General features: G+C 44.6%; 1 protein-coding gene across 1 annotated transcript in view; it reads right to left on the bottom strand.

Annotated features, from left to right (window-relative positions):
- ENPP2 (ectonucleotide pyrophosphatase/phosphodiesterase 2) overlaps nucleotides 1-16,906 on the bottom strand; it is a gene marked incomplete at its 5' end in the record, with an annotated part of 105,667 nt that extends 88,761 nt beyond the window's left edge. Inside the window, 3 exon segments of the mRNA XM_080800000.1 lie at nucleotides 16,658-16,777; nucleotides 16,779-16,849; nucleotides 16,852-16,906. Coding sequence (XP_080656126.1) covers nucleotides 16,658-16,777; nucleotides 16,779-16,849; nucleotides 16,852-16,906 — 246 coding nt within the window.
- Nucleotides 16,907-20,317: the final 3,411 nt, after the last annotated feature.

The following is a 20,317-nucleotide window of genomic DNA, read 5'->3' as shown; positions in this document are numbered from 1 at the left end:
AAGGGGGTCAAAAAGCACAAACTTCTAGATACAAAACGCATAAGTCATAGGGATGTAATACACAGCGTAGTGACAATAATAATACCGTATTGCATATCTGAAAGTCACTACAAACGTAGACCTTAAAACTTCTCGTCTCAAGGAAAAGAATTCTCTAGCTATGTTTGCTGACAGATATTAACTAAACTTATTGGGGTGATCATTTTGCAATGCATACCAATAGAGAATCATTCTGTTGGACACCTGAAACTATATAATGTTATATGTCAATTACACTTCAATTTTTTAAAATGCCTTGCATTTTTTAATTTAAAAATTAATTAAATTTTTAACTTTAAAAATTTAAAAAAAAAAAAAAAGCCCTATAAGAAGAACAAAGGCCCGCTCACTCTTCCTACTTTGTGATCAGGAAAACCGGAAGTCTACTCATAGGCAAGATCACAGAACTAACATACCCTTGACTGGGAGAGATCACGGCAGCTCAGACAGGGTGGAGGGAAAGGGGAAAGCAAGTATGTATGCATGATACCACACCTGGCATGGACCAGATGCTCCTTAAGTGATAGCTAGTCATTTCCTAGGTCTGCTCTTTGCCAGACAACATACTAGAGACATTTATATACACATGTATTGCCTTCTTTAAACTTCTTTAAAACTTTCATGGTATTGGTATTGTCAGTATATGAGAAAACAAGCTCAAGTATATCAGGAGACTTGCCCGAGTTCAAGTACCTGTTAAATGGGGAACTCCTCTGTTCTCCATGATTTCCTAATGATTATAAAACTGGCAAAATCTAGAAGGAATGGGAACGTTAACTATTTGCTGGGAGAAACATGAGTCTATTCAAAGTAGAGAATCTGATAAATGTTTGATAAGTCTTAATACTTGATAATGTCTCCAGATTCAGAACATAATCAGAAGCCACAGATTAACTTCTATTCTGGGCTGACCTAGTTCTCACCCCAAAAAAAAGAATTGGTTGGAAGTGAGGAAGTGACTGACCAAAACTGTGGACGTCATAACCATGTCATTTCAAGGTTCCCAGGAGATCAGAGAGCAGACCGGTCATTGTCAGACAATTGCCCTCAACTTTGGGAATCCAGAGTTTTACAAATTCATATAATATTGATTCAAGGCAGATTTCACAAGCACTCACTACAACATAAGCTAACGGTTATCACGAGTGTACGCTATGCCAGGGCTATGGGGATATTGACATAAAAGGCATGTTTTGACTGGGAGATGTGGAAGTCAACAGTTTGTTAAGCACACTTTGGTGAGTTCTGTGATAGAGGTATGCAACGGGTATGTGAAGGGGACACTGAGAATTGGCTCACTCCATCTCTGTTCCACTCCACTCCCAGGGAGCCCTCTCATCTTGCAGATTTTTTGTTGGTGGCATTATAGATGCAACTTACATATTCTGCCAATTATACTCCAGAGATTTTCTTTCTGCACAGGATATCTGAGCAGCAGAATGGGACACGATCCATCTTCCTACCCTTTTAGCTCTTCCTCCGATAATTTTTGTAAAAGAGAGCTGGGAGTTTTTGTTACCTGCAGGTTCTGTGGAAGTTGATGCTTGACCACAGCTCTCAATGACCTCATTATACCTTGGGTTCCTTTCAAAGACAATTACTCCCCAATCCAGGAGAGAGAAGTTCAGCTGAGCCTGGCACAGCCTGGACTCCCATCTGGATTGGGTTTATGTTGGATGTCTTGTTTCAGTACTTGAGAAAGGCTTTAGTAGGATGATGAGGAGTCCATGTTACCCAATCCCCTCATTAATTCACTCACTCATTAGCTTATTTAATCAACAAACTTTTATTGAGCCCTTAGTATGCATCAGGCATTAAGGACACAAAAGGAACAGGACAAAGCCTCTTCCCCAAGATCCCACACTCCAGTGGGAGAAGAAATGTACCATAATGCCAGATAGTTGATAAGTGATAAGGAAAACAAAGCTGAGCTAGAGAACAAAGAGGAACGGGGGCAGCTATTTTCAATTGGATGGTAATGAAGGTCTCTCTGCAGAGAGGACATCTGGATAAAAATCTAGATAAAGTGAGGGAAGAACCATTTGATGGACTTAAGTAAGAGATGAAGCAATCTACTCTGGGTAGATCTAAAAGATAGGCATAAAATGAGCTGACCTTATACCTCTTCTCCTAGCCTTACAGGTCTCTTATAATACTCTGTAAACAGAGGGCCACTGCAAAGTTGAAATACAATGACCTCAGCTTGCCACTAGAGCATTATGCAAGAGAATGCAGACGTTCTGAAGTTTACAGCATCCCACTAAACTTCAGGGGCTCTAATGAGAGACATTATACAACTTGGTAATTTCTAAAATACTGGGCTGTCAGGCTTAGTTAAGGTCATAACTCAGATGTTCACTAGCTGTGTGGCCTGAGTTAAGAAACCTCATTAGACCTCTGCTTCCAAATATGTAAAATGGGAGTGATACCAACACCTCCCTCACAGAGTTGTTGTGGGGATTAAGTAAAAAGGTCCTTGTGACATTAATTGTTAATTATAACAGCTACCATCTACTGAGCACTTAGAATATGCCAGACATGGCTCGGAGATTCATTCTCTCAACAGTCTTGCAAAGTACATATTGGTTTCTCTTTTTGACAGAGGCTCACAGAAGTTGAAGGAATTTGCCCAAGTTCATTCAAATTCACTCAAAATCAGGTCTGCCTAACCAGAATCTAGCTTCTAAGAACCATTAACCTTCTAGTTAATATAAAACATAGTCCACTATGGTTTGATACATTGAGTTTATTACTTAAAAAAAAAAAAGTCATCCAATCTCACATGTAGAGGGCAGTTGAGGGGTTTTTCTCTTGGTACCTTTAAGAGTTCAGATACAGGGGTGCCTGGGTGGCTCAGTCAGTTAAGCATTGGACTCTTGATTTCAGCTCAGGTCATGATCTCAGGGTCGTGGGATTGAGCTCTGCATCTGGCTCTGTGTTCAGTGGAGAGTCTGCTTGAGATTCTCTCTCTCCCTCTGCCCCTTCCCTGTCACTCTCTCTCTCTATCTCTCTCTCTAAAATAAAGAAGTCTTTTTTTTTTTTTTTTAAAGTTCAGATACAGAACAGACTCTGTAAAGAACAGTTTCTCATTTTGGCACCAACTGTTGGTTGGAACGATTCTACCGATGCTTTCTTTTTGCGTCCCCTGACCAAGGCAGCTGGTTTTGCATGCCTTCAAGGTTTGAAGCTGGCTGAGCTCACTCACAGCCCTGTAGCCAATGGCCTCAGGTCACAGAGCACTTTGCAAAAGATGCCGTTTTCTCGTTTTCCCAGTCTGTTCTCCCTTTTGGCTGCTGCTTCCCCTTCTTCCTGAGAATTGACCAAAATGCTCTAACTCTTATTTTTGCAGTTAATCTCATGTGACCTAACTATTGACAATGACCCAGTTGTTTTACCCAACGACAACACTGTTGATGAGATGCCAGTGCTAAGGCCAAAGATCGCCGCCTGATGGAGCTGGGAGCAAACTCTGTGTATTGGTTCCTCTCACTGCACACAACACATTCTAATCATAATAATGGCCCCTGAGTGCAGTCACCCCTACCGGGAGCCAACCATGGGCCAAACATTTAACATAGGGGTCAGCATGCTCTCGCTCCTTCATCCATTTAGGCAGCAAATACTCTTTTAGGCAGAAAAGGCACCAGCAATTAAGAAAAGAACCTGAAAGCCTGCTCATGGAGCTTATATTTTGTTGGATGGAAAAGACATAAAATATACAAATATGTCAATTAGTGTTAAGAGCTCTGAGTAAAGGATAAAACAGGATGGTGGGAATGATGCGAGACCATAGCTAGCCCTGGAACCGCACAAATAAAGCCATTCAGATTATCCGATTTTACAGATGAAGAGTTTGAGTAATTTGCCAAAAGTCATCCAAAAGTCATCCTTGTTAAAACAAGAATCTGCCATATTCTTATAATGACAATAATAGATATAACAATGATTATAATAATTAACTACCCGTGAAGGTACTATATAATGACTTTATATAATCGCATAACCTTCCATCATCGAATCCTATTTTACGAGCAAAGAACCAAGAACAGCTACACAGGAAGTGGTGGGGAAAGGATTTACACCTCGTCTGAATGGCTCAAAGTCCCTGATCTCTCCACCTCACCTTGCCTCTCTGTTGTGTTCATTCTGTCCAAAATTCTCCCTGAACCAAGAGTGTCTTGAGGATGGGGACTGCATCTCCACCACCTCCTGAAAGTTCGCCAGCATCGAGCTGAAGCTCCTGCCTCTGGACCGGCCACATTCCCCAGACAGATAGAGAGATGGCTGCCCATGCAACCTTGCTTGGCAGCGGGTCCCCGTGTGTAATTAGCATGGCGGGCAATGCTGCACTTGAACCCCAGAGTGTCGGGAGACATTCAGAGCTCACGGTGCAGCAGCAGCTGGCTAGGCTCAGCCTAATGTCTTGGAAACACCTGCATTCCCAGGCGGACTTGTGTCCTGCATTGCCTCGCTTGCCTCTTTATTAGACTGGTGTTTGTTTAGGAATGAAAGGAACACACAAGTGGGAGGCACATGGCCTGCATTTTAATGAGGGCCGATCCTATGGAGTCAAGGGCGCATTGTGAAGAATTCGAAGGGCATGCCGACTGGCTGCATCACGTCAGCTCCAGCCTGACAAGGCTTTCCTCAGCACCGGCGGTCGTGGCGCTCACAGCTGCGCTTTGCGCTTCCACACGCCACGTGGCCCACGCCTCGTCGATGACCACACTGGGTGAATGAATGAGTGATTTCCTTCGTGCGGTTCAAGCTGCTTTGTGGCAGTCCAACACAGCCAAATGGAAACATTCTGAGAGCAAGTATGATTCTTTTTTTTTGGTTACAATTTAGGGAAAAGTAGAGAGTTCTTAGAATCAGGCGTGAATCTAGGTTCAGCGTTCAGCACTGCCCCTTTCTGTAAAATGGCGGCAGGGCCTTCTCCTTCTGTCCTTCCCCAGCCTGGTCCCCGAGGCTGGAGTTCTCAAGAATTCTCTAGACCCCAGGGGAGTGCGAAGGCTCAACCTAAGAAAATACGTCCACTTTCTTGTCCATGTCCCCACACACCCAAGACAGGGTGGGGAAACTCCAAACCCATGTTGCTGATGTCTGCACACACGTACGCCTCTTCACTGGAACAAGGCCTCCAGGAGCTTCAGCCGTGTCTTCAGTTACTTCAAATTGACTAGCCATCAAGTGTTTGTACACAGCATCGAAAATTTTCCCCAGGCTTTTCAAGCCTGCCACTCCCATCCCTCTTGGGGAACAACTTCATCCGCTCATCTCCTCAACAGATCAAGGCTATTCTAAGACACTCAATATATCCTACCTATAAATCTTATTCCTAGTGATTCCACACAGAAAATTTGCTTTGGAGGGTGAGAATACTGGTAAAAACTGGGTTTTTTTTTTCCCCTTGTTTTTGCCTAAGGATCAAATTATAGATTGAGGTGTTTCTTAGGAAAATTGCTTGTCTTGTGTTATTTAGGAAGGTCATTCCCTGGCAGGCTGACTACATTTTTAAGTCAATTTAGAGCCACTGGGAGTGGATGTTAAGACTATAAATAATCGGGGGTAATAGTAATAAGGGGTTTAGGATCCAGCGAGCTCGGGATGAACATCCTGTAACATCTCACAACACGCTTCCCAAGGCAAACATGGCCAGCCAAGAACTAAAAGACATGCTCAGGCCAAAGACGTCTGTCCCAGTGAAGCTGGAAGAACATCCTTCCTAGCTGTTATCCAGCCCTCAAGGGTAGCTGTGCTCGGCAGGCTTCCTGGTTGAGGTGTTCTGTCCACCAACCATGGCAGATGTTCCCAACTTTCCCAAACTCTTTTTTAACCCCGAGTTCGAAATAATACCCATTGGAACTAAAAATAACAGATGTCATGTGGACTACATGCACTCTGCTAATTTCTTCCTAGACATCATCTCATTGAATCTGGGTAACAATCACACCTATAGGTACTACTATCATCTGTAAATTACGAGGGCAGAAACAGAGGTACAGAGAAATGACGGGGTGTAAACAGAGCCTGAGTGCTTGAACCACTACCCATCCCGTCTTCCTGGTCTCAGAGATGGAGGCATTTAATTGTTATCAAATCATAAATCATATTCTGCATTGTTATGCCCATTTAAGACAGATGCAATCTAAAATCAGCCTTCGGATCAGCTGTAGAAAGAGCAGAAGTTTTAGAGTTCAGCAGACCTTTTTTTGAATTCAAAGAGCTGTGAGAAGCCCCCATCGCTTCACGTCTAAGGCACTCCTAAGAGCTGAGTTATTGAACCTCTTGAGGCCTTCATTTTTTCTCATTCTAAAAATGAGAATATCAGTAAGTCCTTCAAGGGTGGTTTTGAGCAGGTGCGGGCAACCTTTGTCTGTAAAGGGCCAGACCATAATATCTTCAGTCTTGCAGGCCACGCAGTGATCCTTCTCATAACTACCCAACTTGCTTTGATAGCGTGAAAGCACACACAGACTCTCCAGAAACAAAGGGGTTTGGCTGTGTCCCAAGAAAATTTTATTTACCAAACAGGCAGCAGCCAGATTTGGCCTACAGGCTATAATTTGCCAGCCTCTGGTTTTGAAGATTACACGAGATAATGTATGTGCTCTGCATGATCCCTAGCATACAATAAGTCATCAAAAAAGATAGTATAATTATGGTTTCAGCATGAGATGACCAGTGCTTTCAACTTGGGTCAAAAAAATCCCAACCTCAAAATCAAGTAAATTTAACATTGTTAGGAACTTCTGAAGCCTTACTTGGGTAAATGGATAACTTTCATAGACTTTTTTTAAATGTTGAAAAATTACCAACACTATACCCCTAACATCACTTTCTAAGTAGGGCTGCTGAAGACCATCATCTTTTAGTATTTTCAATATTGAGGACACATTCACAGTAAAAAGGTATTCATTGATTATTTAAAATTGAAGTTTAACCAGGGAATCTTGGGGTTTTCTGTTGTTATTGTGGCCCATTTTGGTTTGCTTGTTTTTTCCTAAATCTGAAAAACTTACCTATAGACCTCTATGATTCCACAATTTGGAAGCCACTGGTCTTGTCCCATAACAAGAATAACCCAACACAAGCAACATTTTGTTCCTTCAGGGAGGAAAAGAATGACATTCTTATGGAATTATCCCCAAGGTTCAAAACTAATAAGTCCCCTGGGTAGAAGCCACTGAAACACTATGAGACAACCAGTGCTCTGCGCTCACGGGTGCCAAGAACAAGCTTAGGTCACCCAAGGAAAAAGTGCAATAATCTTGCATTTGTTCCTGCTGATTAAAGTCAAGCAGCTTCTGGAAACTGTGAGGCACCCCTCACGACACTCTGTTGAATTAATATCTGAGCAGTATTAATGATGGAAAAACCCAATTATATCCAACATGTCCAAATTTTGCAACTGGATTTGTCAGCAATCAAACTGTGCACTAAGAAAGCCTGGTTTGTCAGTAAACAAAGCTTCTGAGTGGAGAAGAAATATTCTGCACACATAAACACAGGCGCCTCAAGTCCTGATAAATATTTGATAATGAAGACGTGGGAGGAGTAGGTGTCTTTAGGCATCAGATATCTTCCAACAAGTAGGATTATAAAATCTTTCTCAAGGGATTTAGAAAAAAAAAAGAGGGAGAGAGAGAGAAATGTGACTCAGCATGCCACAACCCATGTCTTTTCAAACTTTAAAGACAAAAGGCGGTATTTGACATGCCCATGAAGGTGAAAGTAACAAAGTATTTAGTATTTAGTATCAAAAGTTCTATGTTTGAGTTTCAGCTCTACCACATCTAACCTGTGTAACCTTGAATCTCTCTGAACCTCCAATTCCTATTCCTAAAACAGAGATATAAGAATTATCATCTCTTATGCTTCGGTCGGGGTCAAAGGAGATTGTGAATATGGAAATGCTTTGCTAACTAAGAACAGCAATACATTGTCATCTATCATTCCTGCAAATAACAGCAGAATCTCGGTAATAAATAAATAAATAACAGTGACTGAAGAGCAAAATAATAATAATGAGTATTACCAGCTGAAATCATGCCGGGGAACTAAGCGCTCATGAAATCTGTACTAATTTAAGTCTGTATTAAGCCATAACAAAGTATCATATACCAAATGGCTTGAGTAACGGAAACTTACTAACTCCCAGTGCTAGAGGCTGGAAGTCCAAAATCAAGGTGTCGGCAGGGTGGGTTCCCTCTAAGGGCTGTGAGGGAGGGATCTGTTCCAGGACTCTCTTCCTGGCTTTGTAGATGGCCATATTCTCCCTGTGTTTCTTCCCTTCCTCTTCTCTCTATGTGTATCTCTGTGTCAAATTTCCCCTTTATGTAAGGACACCAGTCCTGTTGGATTAGGACTCACCCTGTTGATCTCACTTTACTTTGATTACCTCTGTGAAGACCCTGTGATGGTTAGTCTTATGTGACAATTGGATTGGGCTAAGAGATGACCCAATACTTGGTAAAACATTTCTAGGTATGTCTATGAGGATGTTTTTGGAAGAGATGAGCATGTGGGTCGAATCAAATAAAGATCACCCTCAGTTGAATAAAGATCACCCTCACCAATGCATCACCCAATCCACTGAGGTCCTGAATAGAATAAAAAGGTGGAGGAAGGGCAAATTTGCCCTTTTTGCTTAAGCAGGGACATCCATCTTCTTCTTCTGCCCTCATACATCTATGCTCCTGATTCTCACACCTTTGGACTTAGACTGGGACTTACACCAACAGCCTCCCATTCTTTGTACTCAAACTAAATTACACCAACAGTTTTCCTGATTCTCCAGCTTGCAGACAACAGATCTTGGGACTTTTGGCCCCCATAATCATGTGAGCCATTTCTCACCTCCAAATAAGGTCAAATTCTGAGGTACTCAAGGGTTAGGATTTCACATGGGAGGTAAAGGAAAGGCACAATTCAACCCATGAAAACATCTTTCATTTATTTTGTTAAGAAGTCACCAAACCAATTCACAGTGTTTCCTAATCAAGGCCTGCTTCTCAGATGAACACATTTCATTTTACAGTGGAGAACTACCTGTTTGCTGAGTGTCTAAGATGATCAATTATTTACTTCAGAATAAGGATCTAAATCAATGGCCATATACCTTCTCTAGACAACAAAATATTAGGTAGTGTCCTTCGTTTTAGAGAATTATCTTTATCCTGTAACATACTTGTTATCATTTTTCCTTATATTTAGCATAAAAATAAAAATTTGTCACACTGATACTCACAGAGATGTTGAAGTTTTTAGATTTCAAACTCAGTTCTTTAAAAAATGTATTTATTGGCTATCTATCACTTCTGCATCAAGTTTACTAACTGTTACCACATCTCCAAATCAGAAGCTTTCATTAAATCTTTCTAAAACATTAGTAAATATATACTCACATAAAAATTTAAAAATCTTGGGATGCCAGGGTGGCTCAGTTGGTTAAGCCGCTGCCTTTGGCTCAGGTCATGATCCCAGGGTCCTGGGATCGAGTCCCACATCGGGCTTGTTGCTCAGCGGGGAACCTGCTTCTCTCTCTGCCTCTGCCTGCCATTCTGCTGCCTGTGCTCTCTCTCTCTTCTCTCTCTCTCTCTCTCTCTGACAAATAAATAAATAAATAAAATCTTAAAAATAAATTAATTAATTTAAATATCTTATATATTATATATCTATATAGCATGGAATAGGAATGAAGTTTTTTAAAGTAAAAACTTTAAAAAAAAAAACCAATGGACCACCGGAGCCCCGGTGGTCCATTGGTTGAGTGCTTGACTCTTGATTTGGGTGCAGGTCATGATCTCAAGGTCATGATCTCCGGTTCATGAGATCAAGTCCCATGTCAGTGGGCCACTGTGGGGAGTCTGCTGGAGATTCTTTCTCTCCTTCTCCCTCTGCCCATTCCCCTGTACTTATGCTTTCTCTGTCTCTCTCTCTAAAATAAGTATGTAAATCTTTATAAAAAATTTTTTTAATTAAAATAATTTTTTAAATTATTTTCTTAGCAACTCTGTATCCTTATTTTAGTCATAAACTGTCTTGTCATTAGAGAAATTATAAACATCCCATATGGAACAGATATGTGGGTGCATGGGCACCTATCTCAGGGAATAATCATAACATCATTTGTGCTATCAAAAAAGTAGAAACAGCCTGATGTCCATCAAGAGGAGTTTGTTAAACAAATCATGAGACAGCAGAATGGAACACAATGCACCCATTGAAAATCACATTTTTGAAAAATATATAGTGTCATGGGATAATACTCTTGGTATATTATTAAGTGAAAAATGGGTTACAGAAGGATTCGCAGGATTCTGATTTTAAGACTAAATGTGCATAAAAGCATAGGTGGGTGTTTACTCATGTGTTCATTTGCTTATCTCCAGGTACTGAGACTGTAGACAATTTTTTGTTTCTTCTGAATAATTTCCTTATTTAGCTTTTTCCTACAAAATGCATGCATCCCTTCTAAAAATGAAAATAGGACTTTTTTAACAAGTGGAAATTTCCTTCTGAAAGGTTCTTGCCTTAGACCTAGCACCGTTCATACCACAGGGTTACTGAATGTTTCATAGATGTCAGTACTGGACTTCTAGGGGATAACAGAAGGAGCCCAGGTACATATAAAAATAATTAGGTACTCAACACTATAATTCAGCCTAGGATGCTAGAGGAAGCCATGATGAAAAGACTCAGCATTTGATTTAGGTCAAGCCTTGATGAAAAAATTATCTTCCCAATGAGGTAAAGAGGCTGGGCAGAGGAGGGGTGTTCCTGACATAGGAAAGGGCAAAAGTAAACAAACACGCAGCAAAACGCCGAGTCTCCTCACAGAGTAACAAATAGTTCAGTATGCTTCGTTTCTAGGGTTTCTAACAGGATGCCAGGGGACCAGGCAGGAATATTAAATCAGGGGGATGAATGGTCAGAAAATTTATTGTTCCAACTAAGACCCTTGGACAGTGAATGTGGGAATTCTCAAGAGCTACCAGAAGACAGCAGGCCTGCACTAGGACTGCTCAGGGAAACCAGGACCTATGGGTACCACACAAAGGCCCGGATCACACCGGCCCTAAATGCCAGGTGGAGGTAGTGGAACTTCACACACAGAACCCTGGCATCTCATAGTTGGAAAGAAATGTCAGTGCCCAACCAGCCCGGCCTCCTCTCTTCCTGCCTCTCCAGCTCTTCCAAGAATAGTTACCAAGTGTTTGTTTCTGTTCAAATACCTCTGTGACAAAATGCTCATTGCCTTGGAAGAGATCTGTTAGAAAATTCCTCCTTGTATGGAGCTGAAATTTATCTCCCTGTATCTCGCACCCGTTTGGCCCAGCTCTGCCATCTCAGAGAGACAAGCACAAAGTTAATCGCCCTTCCACATGAGAGTGAAAGATGGAAGGAGAGACATCAGATGCCTCTAAGTCTTCCCCTTGGCAGGCAGAGGTCCTGGGCCACCGTCTTACAGCATTCCCGCAGGTGGGCACTCTGCTTAATATCTCCTTGTGAGCTTCTGAATCGTTCCACTCTTGTCCTCTTCTCTCTACCATGGGGGTTGGGGCCATGATCCTCTCTTAAATGTTTATGTTACCACAACACCTCCCCTCCTCAACCATCCCTCCGGCCCATTGTCCATTCTGCAGCCTGAATGATCCTTCCGAAACTTAAAACTGATCGAGACTGTGCCTTACTCACAGTGTTAATCATTCCTTTAATGAATCCCTCCCAGGGATCAACTGCAGCTGCGCTACATGAAGGCCCAGCCCCTCCCAGCCCTCAATCTCTTCTCTCTCACCCGCTCATCTCTCTGTCCCCCCTGTCTCAGTTCAGCCCACGGAAGGCACTGTCTCCTATGTTTGGAAATTTCTTCCCTCCATCACTTGCACCTTGAGAACCCTGACTCACCCTAAACATCACTTCCTCTAAAAAGTCTACCCTAGTCCCACAAGGTCTGAACTAAATATCCCTTGTTAGGTGGTTCCACAGGGACCTAAGTTTCCCCTATTAAAGCAAGTATCACACTGGATTTGAATCAGCTGCTTTTTCTTCTAGTACCTTTGCTATATTCTGAAGTCCATGAAAGCAAGTCTGTATTTTTTAGCACCATTATCATCAGCATCTGGCACAATGATTGGTGCATAATAAATGCCTTAAAAATGCTAATGGATTAATATGTATCAACCGGAACTAGAAACAATAGTTCTGATATGGTCTGCACAATACAAAGGAGAATGACTGTCACCCTCCGTGTTCTATATTCTATACCTTTTTAAATAAAACCTAACATTATTTTAGAGGCTACATCTCACTATTGATTCTGTTGTCAAATTCCTAAACCTTAATTGCACGAAGCCATGACTTTTATCTTAAACTTTCCCTCTCTGTCACTTCCTGCCCCCTGCCTCTCTGCCCCTCCTCTCTTCCCCTCTCATTCTCCCTCATCCTCTTCCTCTCTCTACTTCTCACCCCCCCACACCCCTTTTCCTCTCACACGGATACACCCAATCCTTTGCAATTGACTTTTAGGACTCATGCACAATACATTTTATATCTATTTCTGCATACATCCCCACAATGTAAATAGCTGAAATAGACTATAACTGATTATTAGTATTTGGACTCCTAATCCTTATGCCTTTTTCTAAGCAAATGTGATCAATGTATTATGCCTTTATGGATGTCAGTGATATTGAATGAAAGAGGGATGAGGACAGAGCCCAGAGCATACCAGCAAAGACACCCACCTATTAATCCAGTAGACTTTAACAAACACACTCAACCAGATCATCATTTAGCCCACACGCCTCCTTCTAATCCAGAAGAAGAGGTAAGATCTGGGCTTTGAACTGACTGGTGACCATTAGGTATAACCATATTCCAGGTGCTTTATTTTAGTAAAAATTTCCAAAACCTATTATCCCTCCTTAATACAAAATACAACCATGATCCAGAGAGAAAGTCACACAACTAGTGAGTGCCGGCGCAGGAATGTGAGCCCAGGTCCTGTGACTCAGGTTCAATACCACACATTACACTGGGATCCTCTAAAAAGAGAAAATAATCACCACCTGCCCTCCCAAATATCTGTCCAATGAATTAACCCTTTGAGTAGAGATACCTTTTTTTTTTTTTTAACCTTTGACTAGAGATTCTTAACCTGAGGTTCATGTCAACTCAAAGGAATCCAAGAGTGTGGACTTGCACGAACTTTCTTATAGTTTACAGAAAGTGGCCTGTGCTGCGTCTTGTCATTTTTGCTAAGAAGAGTCGGGTCCATCCAGATCTCGAAAGTACCACAGCTCTAACAAAAACAACTTGCAGTTTCAATAATTCTTTTTTTTTTTTAAGATTTTATTTTATTTATTTGATAGACAGAGATCACAAGTAGGCAGAGAGGCAGGCAGAGAGAGAGGGAGGAAGCAGGCTCCCTGCCGAGCAGAGAGCCCGATGCGGGACTCGATCCCAGGACCCTGGGATCATGACCTGAGCCGAAGGCAGAGGCTTAACCCACTGAGCCACCCAGGCGCCCCAGTTTCAATAATTCTTTATAGAACCTGTTCATCACTCACCTCTGTCTAGAGGTTCAGCCGTACATATTTCTCTCTTTGGAAAACCAAAGCAGCATTTTCTGCTTTCTAGTCTCCCCAAACTTCTACCACACTCGAGCCACACTTAACTCATCTGCTGGTCCCTCCCAAGGCCTTGCAGACCTGGTATCAGAAGATACCAGCTTGCGTCTTTGGAAGCAGCTTAACAGAAGGCTCTCCTAGAAGCCCTTGGACCCATCTTTGCCTTCGGGACACTCTTCCCATGCCAGGTTCCAGCTGAAAAGGATTCCTTCGCCTTCACAAAGCCAAAGCAAACCTGCAAAAGGGTTTTCCTGCAGCTCCTCCCGGTCTTGAACAAGGTTAGGATAGATGCAGGGCGTAATCAGAGAAACTCAGAAGTTGAGATGTGGATTGGAGAGTGAGCTGGGAGACTTGGGGTATTATCTCAAATACACAGAAAGTCTAAATCCTTCCTTTGTTAAAAAGGTGAAGACCATGCCTTTTCCTGGTAATCATGGTTGACCTTCGCTCATCATCCTCTACCATACTGTATTTGTAGATTGCATCTCTCTCATCCTATTCAATGCCCGAACATAATAGTCATGAAAAGAACTGCCCCAGAAGTCAAACAAATTCACTCAGCATCCCAGTCCTATCCAGGTTATAGGCTCTAAGGATGCTAAGGCAAAGAGTGCTGATCCCTGCCCTTGAAGAGTTCCCAGGCCAGTAGGAAACAGACAAATAAAGAGATATGTGCAAGAGGACTGGTCAATGCACGGACAGAAGGACTAGAATAAGATCTGGAAGAAAATGGGAGGGCCGCCTCACCCATTCTGGAGGATGGGGAGCAGACGGTCTGGGTAGTTTCCAAGAGAAAGTTACTCTCAGCTGATTCTTCAAGGAAAAATATAGACACAGACCCAAGAGAAGGGCAAGAAGGAAAGTCATGTTTCCTAAATAGTTTAATATGTCTCAATTTGCAAGCAACGTGCATAAAATGTGGAGAGGAAGTAAAGGATAAGAGATGAGATTGTGGGGCGGGGCAAAAGGCAAGGCCTGGAAAAACCTGTGCACACGGACTCAACAGGAAAAAAAGAGGAACCTACTAAAGGCTTTGTAAAAAAAGTATGATGATATTTACATTTTAGCAAGATCATTGGACGTAGTGTGGTGGGTAAGATAGGATAGGTAGGACTGGCTCCCGAGTGGGAAATTGTGACCCAAATGGAATCGGGGAGGTACTGACTTCAACTAAGACAAGGCCCGGTAAGATGGAGACACAGGGACGGATGTGAATTGTATGACGTGGGCAGAAGAGAGACTTGGTACAGTAGGGACTCGGAGACTGATCGGGTTGAATGAAACAGAGGCGGTCACTCAGGATGAGACTGGGATGCCCCGCGTGGACCCTGGGCAGGCCATTTGAGTAGTGGCAAACGGAAGAGGAGGAGCAGGCCCAGAAGGAGGAGGGAGAAGACAAACTCAGTTTAGAACACCTTGATCTGAAACCCCACACATCGAGCCCCACCCCCCAACCCCGGTAAAAGTGAAGATGTTCCATATAAAAGATTGCTACTTAGGAGAAAGATCAGACTAAGCCATAGGTTTGTACCTAATGGTTGCAGCCTTGGGAACCAATGAGATTTCCCAAGGGACAAAAGGGGAAGAGAATGAAGAATTCTAGGGGTGCACCAGCACTGCTGAAGGGAAGACCTTTCGAGGTCTTCAGTCCTCACTGGAAAGTTAGAGGGGATCCAGGACAGAGTCATGAGATAGAGAGGGGTTGGGGGAGGGGACGACCAACGGTTCAAAACCATGCAGAGAAGCCCCGAGAAAGCTGAACTCGCTCTAGGGCTCACAGAGGTCTTGGGTGGCCCTGCCTAAGCTTTGTCTCCTAAGCCATGGTAGAGGCCGGCCAGCGGACAGGGTGCGAAGCCGTCACTGGGCGGTGCGGAAGTGGAGACAGCCGGTGTCACCCACTCTCAAGAAGTTTGGTGTGGAAGGTGGAGGACAAAATGGAGATGGCGAGGAGCAGAAGCTCCAGTAACATCTAAGGGACTGAAGAGTGGAGAACCTCCTCCCCTGTGTGGCACTGGGTGAGCCATAAACACACCAACAAACACCGCCGCTGCTTCCCTCTCCGCCCTGCTGAGCTCGAGAAAGGCTTTTGTTTTCATTCCCTTTATCAGGGAGAAATGGCTCTGGGCTTAACCTGTTAAAATGAAACCAGAGCGGGGCAGGGCAGCCACGGCAACCCTTTGACCCAGCGCTCGCGCCCGCACACCGGCTGTGCCCACCTGCTCTGTCTGCCCTGGGAGATGGCCAAGTCCGGATCAAAAGCACGCCTGCTCCGTGGAGACCCCAGGCTCCCTCAACTCCTATCCCAAATTAGCCGGATCCATTTGAAAGACTTGTTCAAATAGTTAAGTTCAAAGGGCCCAGAGGCTGGCTTGCCCGGCTACGTGCACGCCAATCAAATCTTTCCTTCGTGGAGCCGGGGAGGGGACCCGGCCGTGCGGAAGGGGCTCCCTCCAGCTGCGAGATGATTCCCTTCCCTCTGGACACAAGTGTGGGATCCCAGAGAACATTACCGAAACAGATGGCTTTAAAAATCCCCATCCTTCCTGCAAAGCCCTTGTGCAACAGGTAATAAACAAAACGCGGAGCCTCCCGCGGCCCCGGGAGCACACGGCTCACAGCACCCTGAGCCGGGCCGCGGCCCGGGGAGCTCCCATCCGACACGGGTTCGAGCACTTGGGTGAACGGAGACTCGTCCACGACCCCTCTCCGCAAGTTCCACCGGCTCGTTTTCCAGAAACGAGATACACAGTGTTTACAAACCCAAACATTCCCTGGCCACGAAAACTGGACACGAGTTAAAGCTCTGCATCTTGCGCGCCTGGAAATTGCTCCAGCTGAGTGCACGGGAACGCAGCCCAACAGGGACCGTTTTCCGGCAAATCTGGAGGCCCTTTGCAAGGTTTCCCGGGCGGACGGAACAGCAGCTTGGACTCGGGAGCCCCAGCAATGGAGGACGGGGAGAGAAAGTGGGGCGCCTACCGTACCCGATCGGCGCGGCGGGTCATGCTTCGGGCGTCTGGGCGCCTGGTCCCGGCCCCCGCGCTGCGGACGCGGCCTCTGCTGCGGGGCCGGCGGACCTGTGAGCTCTGCCCCGGGACGGCTGCCCCGGGCTGCTCTTGTTTGCACTGGGCCGTTTGCTTTTGGGATTTCTCCAATGCAGATGTAGTCAGGGGGCCGCTGTCCCGGGGGACAATGATTCCATTGGAAGCTGGCCTTTGACAAGACTCACACATGACCTTTGACTAAAATGGCTTTGGGGAAGGAAAAGTGTCCGGAGGCTGAAGACGGGGGCATCCAGGGCAGCCGTCCACATTCCCGCCCCCAACAGTGCCAAGTTAATTTTTCATCCCGTAATCTTTCAAGGAGAGTCTCCACGAGATTTGATTTGATTCGTTCGGTGGGATTCTTCCCCTGCTTCCAAAAGGATTTTGCTGCACGAGTTTCCTGCCGTGCTGCTGCTGAGTTCCCCTGAATTACCCTTTCCAGGTGAAACCTGGGGGGCGGTTTGCTGGAAAAGCGCCTCTAACGGTCTCCGGAATAATTCCACCATTTCCCCCACTCTCCTTTAGAGCATGCTACGGTTTACAAAGCGCTTTTCACAATCGTGCTGTCATTTGGCCTCAAACAATGCCACAATGCCGGGGAGGCTCTCCCATTCCTGCCATTTTACACACAGAGAGAAACAGGAGCTCCAGAGAAATAAGGTCTTTACCCCAATAACCCAACCAGAAAGCGAAATCTCCGTCCTCTGAATTGGCAGCGCGGCCACTTCCACAAAGCACTCACCTCCCTGCGGGTGGCCCAGAGCCGAAAGTCAGTTACGGCACAAACACACACACTGGAACACGTAATTGTAGCCTGTACTATAAAGTAGTCGTGCCCTCAACTATTTTCATTTTTGAATTACGAAAGGGTTGAAATTGCTTTAGTATAATAGCTGTGATATCATATCCATATCATAATACTCACAGATGTCTCAAATTTATTGAGTACATTTTTTTTTAATTGTCTGCTTCCGCCTGCCCCCCTTTAGCAGCTGCTAAAAGGAGGCTAAGGGACCAGCCTGGCCACTTTGAGGTCTGGGTACAAACCAGGGGTTCCTGAGGCTACTACCAGAGGCCATCACTGGTGATGATCAGAGCCTGTTCCCCCTCTCTTTTCCGGGTCCTTCTAGATGATGAAAGGCGATGGGGGTGTGGGATTATGAGCAGAGCCCGGAACAAGGAGTCAGCATCCCACAATTTTACTGTGCAGAGAAGAGCTGTGATGCTGTGATGGTCTATAGCGATGGCCTGCAGACAGGTGGTATCGCTCTCATTTTTTTTTCAGCTTGGGGAAAGGGAAAGCGGGTGATACTCACACTCATTTTGGAAGGACTCTAAGAAGTCAGCCAGGAGGAGAAGAAGGGGAGGGACATCACTTGAGCCAGACACCAACACCTACGAAAGCTGTCCCGGTGCCGTGGGAGACTGAAAATAATTCCTGCAGGCACACGCACTGGGTGTGGGAGGCCGAGCCTCGAGAGGAGGGTGTGGGTTTGGACTCTAGCCAGGCACCTGTATCACTCCAGGAAATCTGGACATCATCCTGCCATGCCGAATGGATAAATAACAGCCAGCTTGGGTGATCAGCTCGCGTGAAAAGGATGCAGGAGCCATAGAGGTGTTCTACAATAAGAAAAAAATCTCTATCGACCCAGCTTGGAAGTTAGGGGCATTAGCTTCATCAGATACACGTGGTTTCCTCTTCCTAGCTATAAGAACAGGAACAAGCTATTCAACCTCACCATGCCTCAGTTTTCCTATCAATAAAATGGGGGTTATGGTATCTGCTATGAGAATGAAATAAAATTGGGTAGGGAAAACTCTTCCCTTTTCTTCTGATACACACACTCAATAAAAGTAGCTCTTGTTGTATTTTAGAGTACTTGGATGTGTGCAGCGCCTCCCGTGGAGAAACGAGGACAAAGCAAGTATCTCGGTCCCTTCCAGTTCTCTCATTCCCTTCTCTCCACCACACTTTCGGCCTTTGACTCATGAAGGTTTGCCCTTTGTTCCCTCCTCTTGTTATCTCTCAGGTCTTCTACACGACTTCCTTAATAACAGTTTCAATCTTTCTCTACTCCAAACTCGGAGTTTGTTCATTTCCTTGTCCTACACCACTGTCACACCCATCCGTCAGCAACCCCCAAGACGCAGTTATCTGCTAACACGGCACGTCGTCATACGGTCACGTCCACTGCTACCACCATCTACATGTGGTCCGCAGCCTCGGCTGGGCGCACACACCCACGCTTGTGATCTTTCCAAATGTCCCTGACCATCCCACCTGCCCAGTTACACAAAGTCACTCTTCCCACCTCCTCAGAACTCTGAGCTCGCGTCCACCTGGCTCCCTTTGAGCAAACACTCTCCTCTCCCCCAGCAGAACACTGCAGATTTCAGGAGGGAACGCCACTTCCTGTCTCTGCACGAGGAATCGTGTTTCCTGCCCAGGCTCCTTCACTCCCACCTCAAAGGCACCCCTCCTGCTGTGTGCTTTGGAATCCCCCTCTTCTCATTTCCTCTGGAACATTCTTTGATCAACCATCACCCTATCTTTCAGTTTTTTCTCTACTGATTTCATTAGTTCATTTATTCGGTAAATATTTACAAAACAACCATAACATGCAGTCAGCACCTTTGATTCTGGGCATAAAAGGATAAATAAAACACCATAACCTATAAACACATTCAAGTCTCTTCCATACAATGAACTCCTTTTTCTCCTAATATGATTTGAATATGTGCCTGTTCCTTAGAATGAAAACAACAGTGAACATAACACACATAAACACACACACACATGCGTGCGCGCGTGCCCAATGCCTGGAACATACTTCTCATGAATCTTCTAAGGACAGTTTTTTCTTTTAGAACCCAGCTGAGAGTCACCGCAAAGAGACCACCCTTGAATGGCGGATCTAAGGCATCATCCTCTCCCTCACTGTTGGCTGTTAATCTTTATTTACTTCGTATCTTTTATTTCACATTGCAATGAGAGACTCCTCTGTTTGCTGGCTTGCCTATTTTCTGTTCCTTCCACTAGTCTGACCTCTATGAGGTCTGGGGCTCTTATTCACTGCTGTATTCCCAGTGTCCAGGATGCACCTAGTAGGTTCTCAGAAAACATCTGCTGAGTGTAAACTCGCAAGTCCCAGGACCATCGTTGCTCTGATCTTCTGTTTTTGTTTTTGTTTCATCTCCATTGTACAGTCTACTGGTTTCCAGTGCTGACTGTGAACAGAATTCCCAGAGCAGCTTTAAAAATTCTGATGCCCAAAGCACCCTAACACCAGTTACTCCTAGGGTGAGACCCAGCTATCAGTTTTTGTAAGCTTTCCGGGCAATTCCGAACGCCAACTTTAACACCACTATAACCTAACCTCTGCCTTAGACACAGGTGTTGCTCAATAAAGAAATGAATGGATGAATGAATGATTGTAGGAATGGAGTCACTTAGCTCCTGCTTGTCTTGCAATCTCCTTCTTCCCGGTCTTCCCACACAATGGGCTGTTATCCAGGCACATAAACCACCAAGATACTCACCTGCGCTCTCATTTCTCCGAGCTTTTGCATGCAGCAATTTCTACCTAGAACACCCAT

Source organism: Martes martes, assembly GCF_963455335.1.
Source record: "Martes martes genome assembly, chromosome: 4".
Taxonomy (NCBI): Eukaryota; Metazoa; Chordata; class Mammalia; order Carnivora; family Mustelidae; genus Martes; species Martes martes.
Note: the sequence above shows the minus strand (reverse complement) of the source record. Positions and strands in the feature narration are given on the sequence as shown.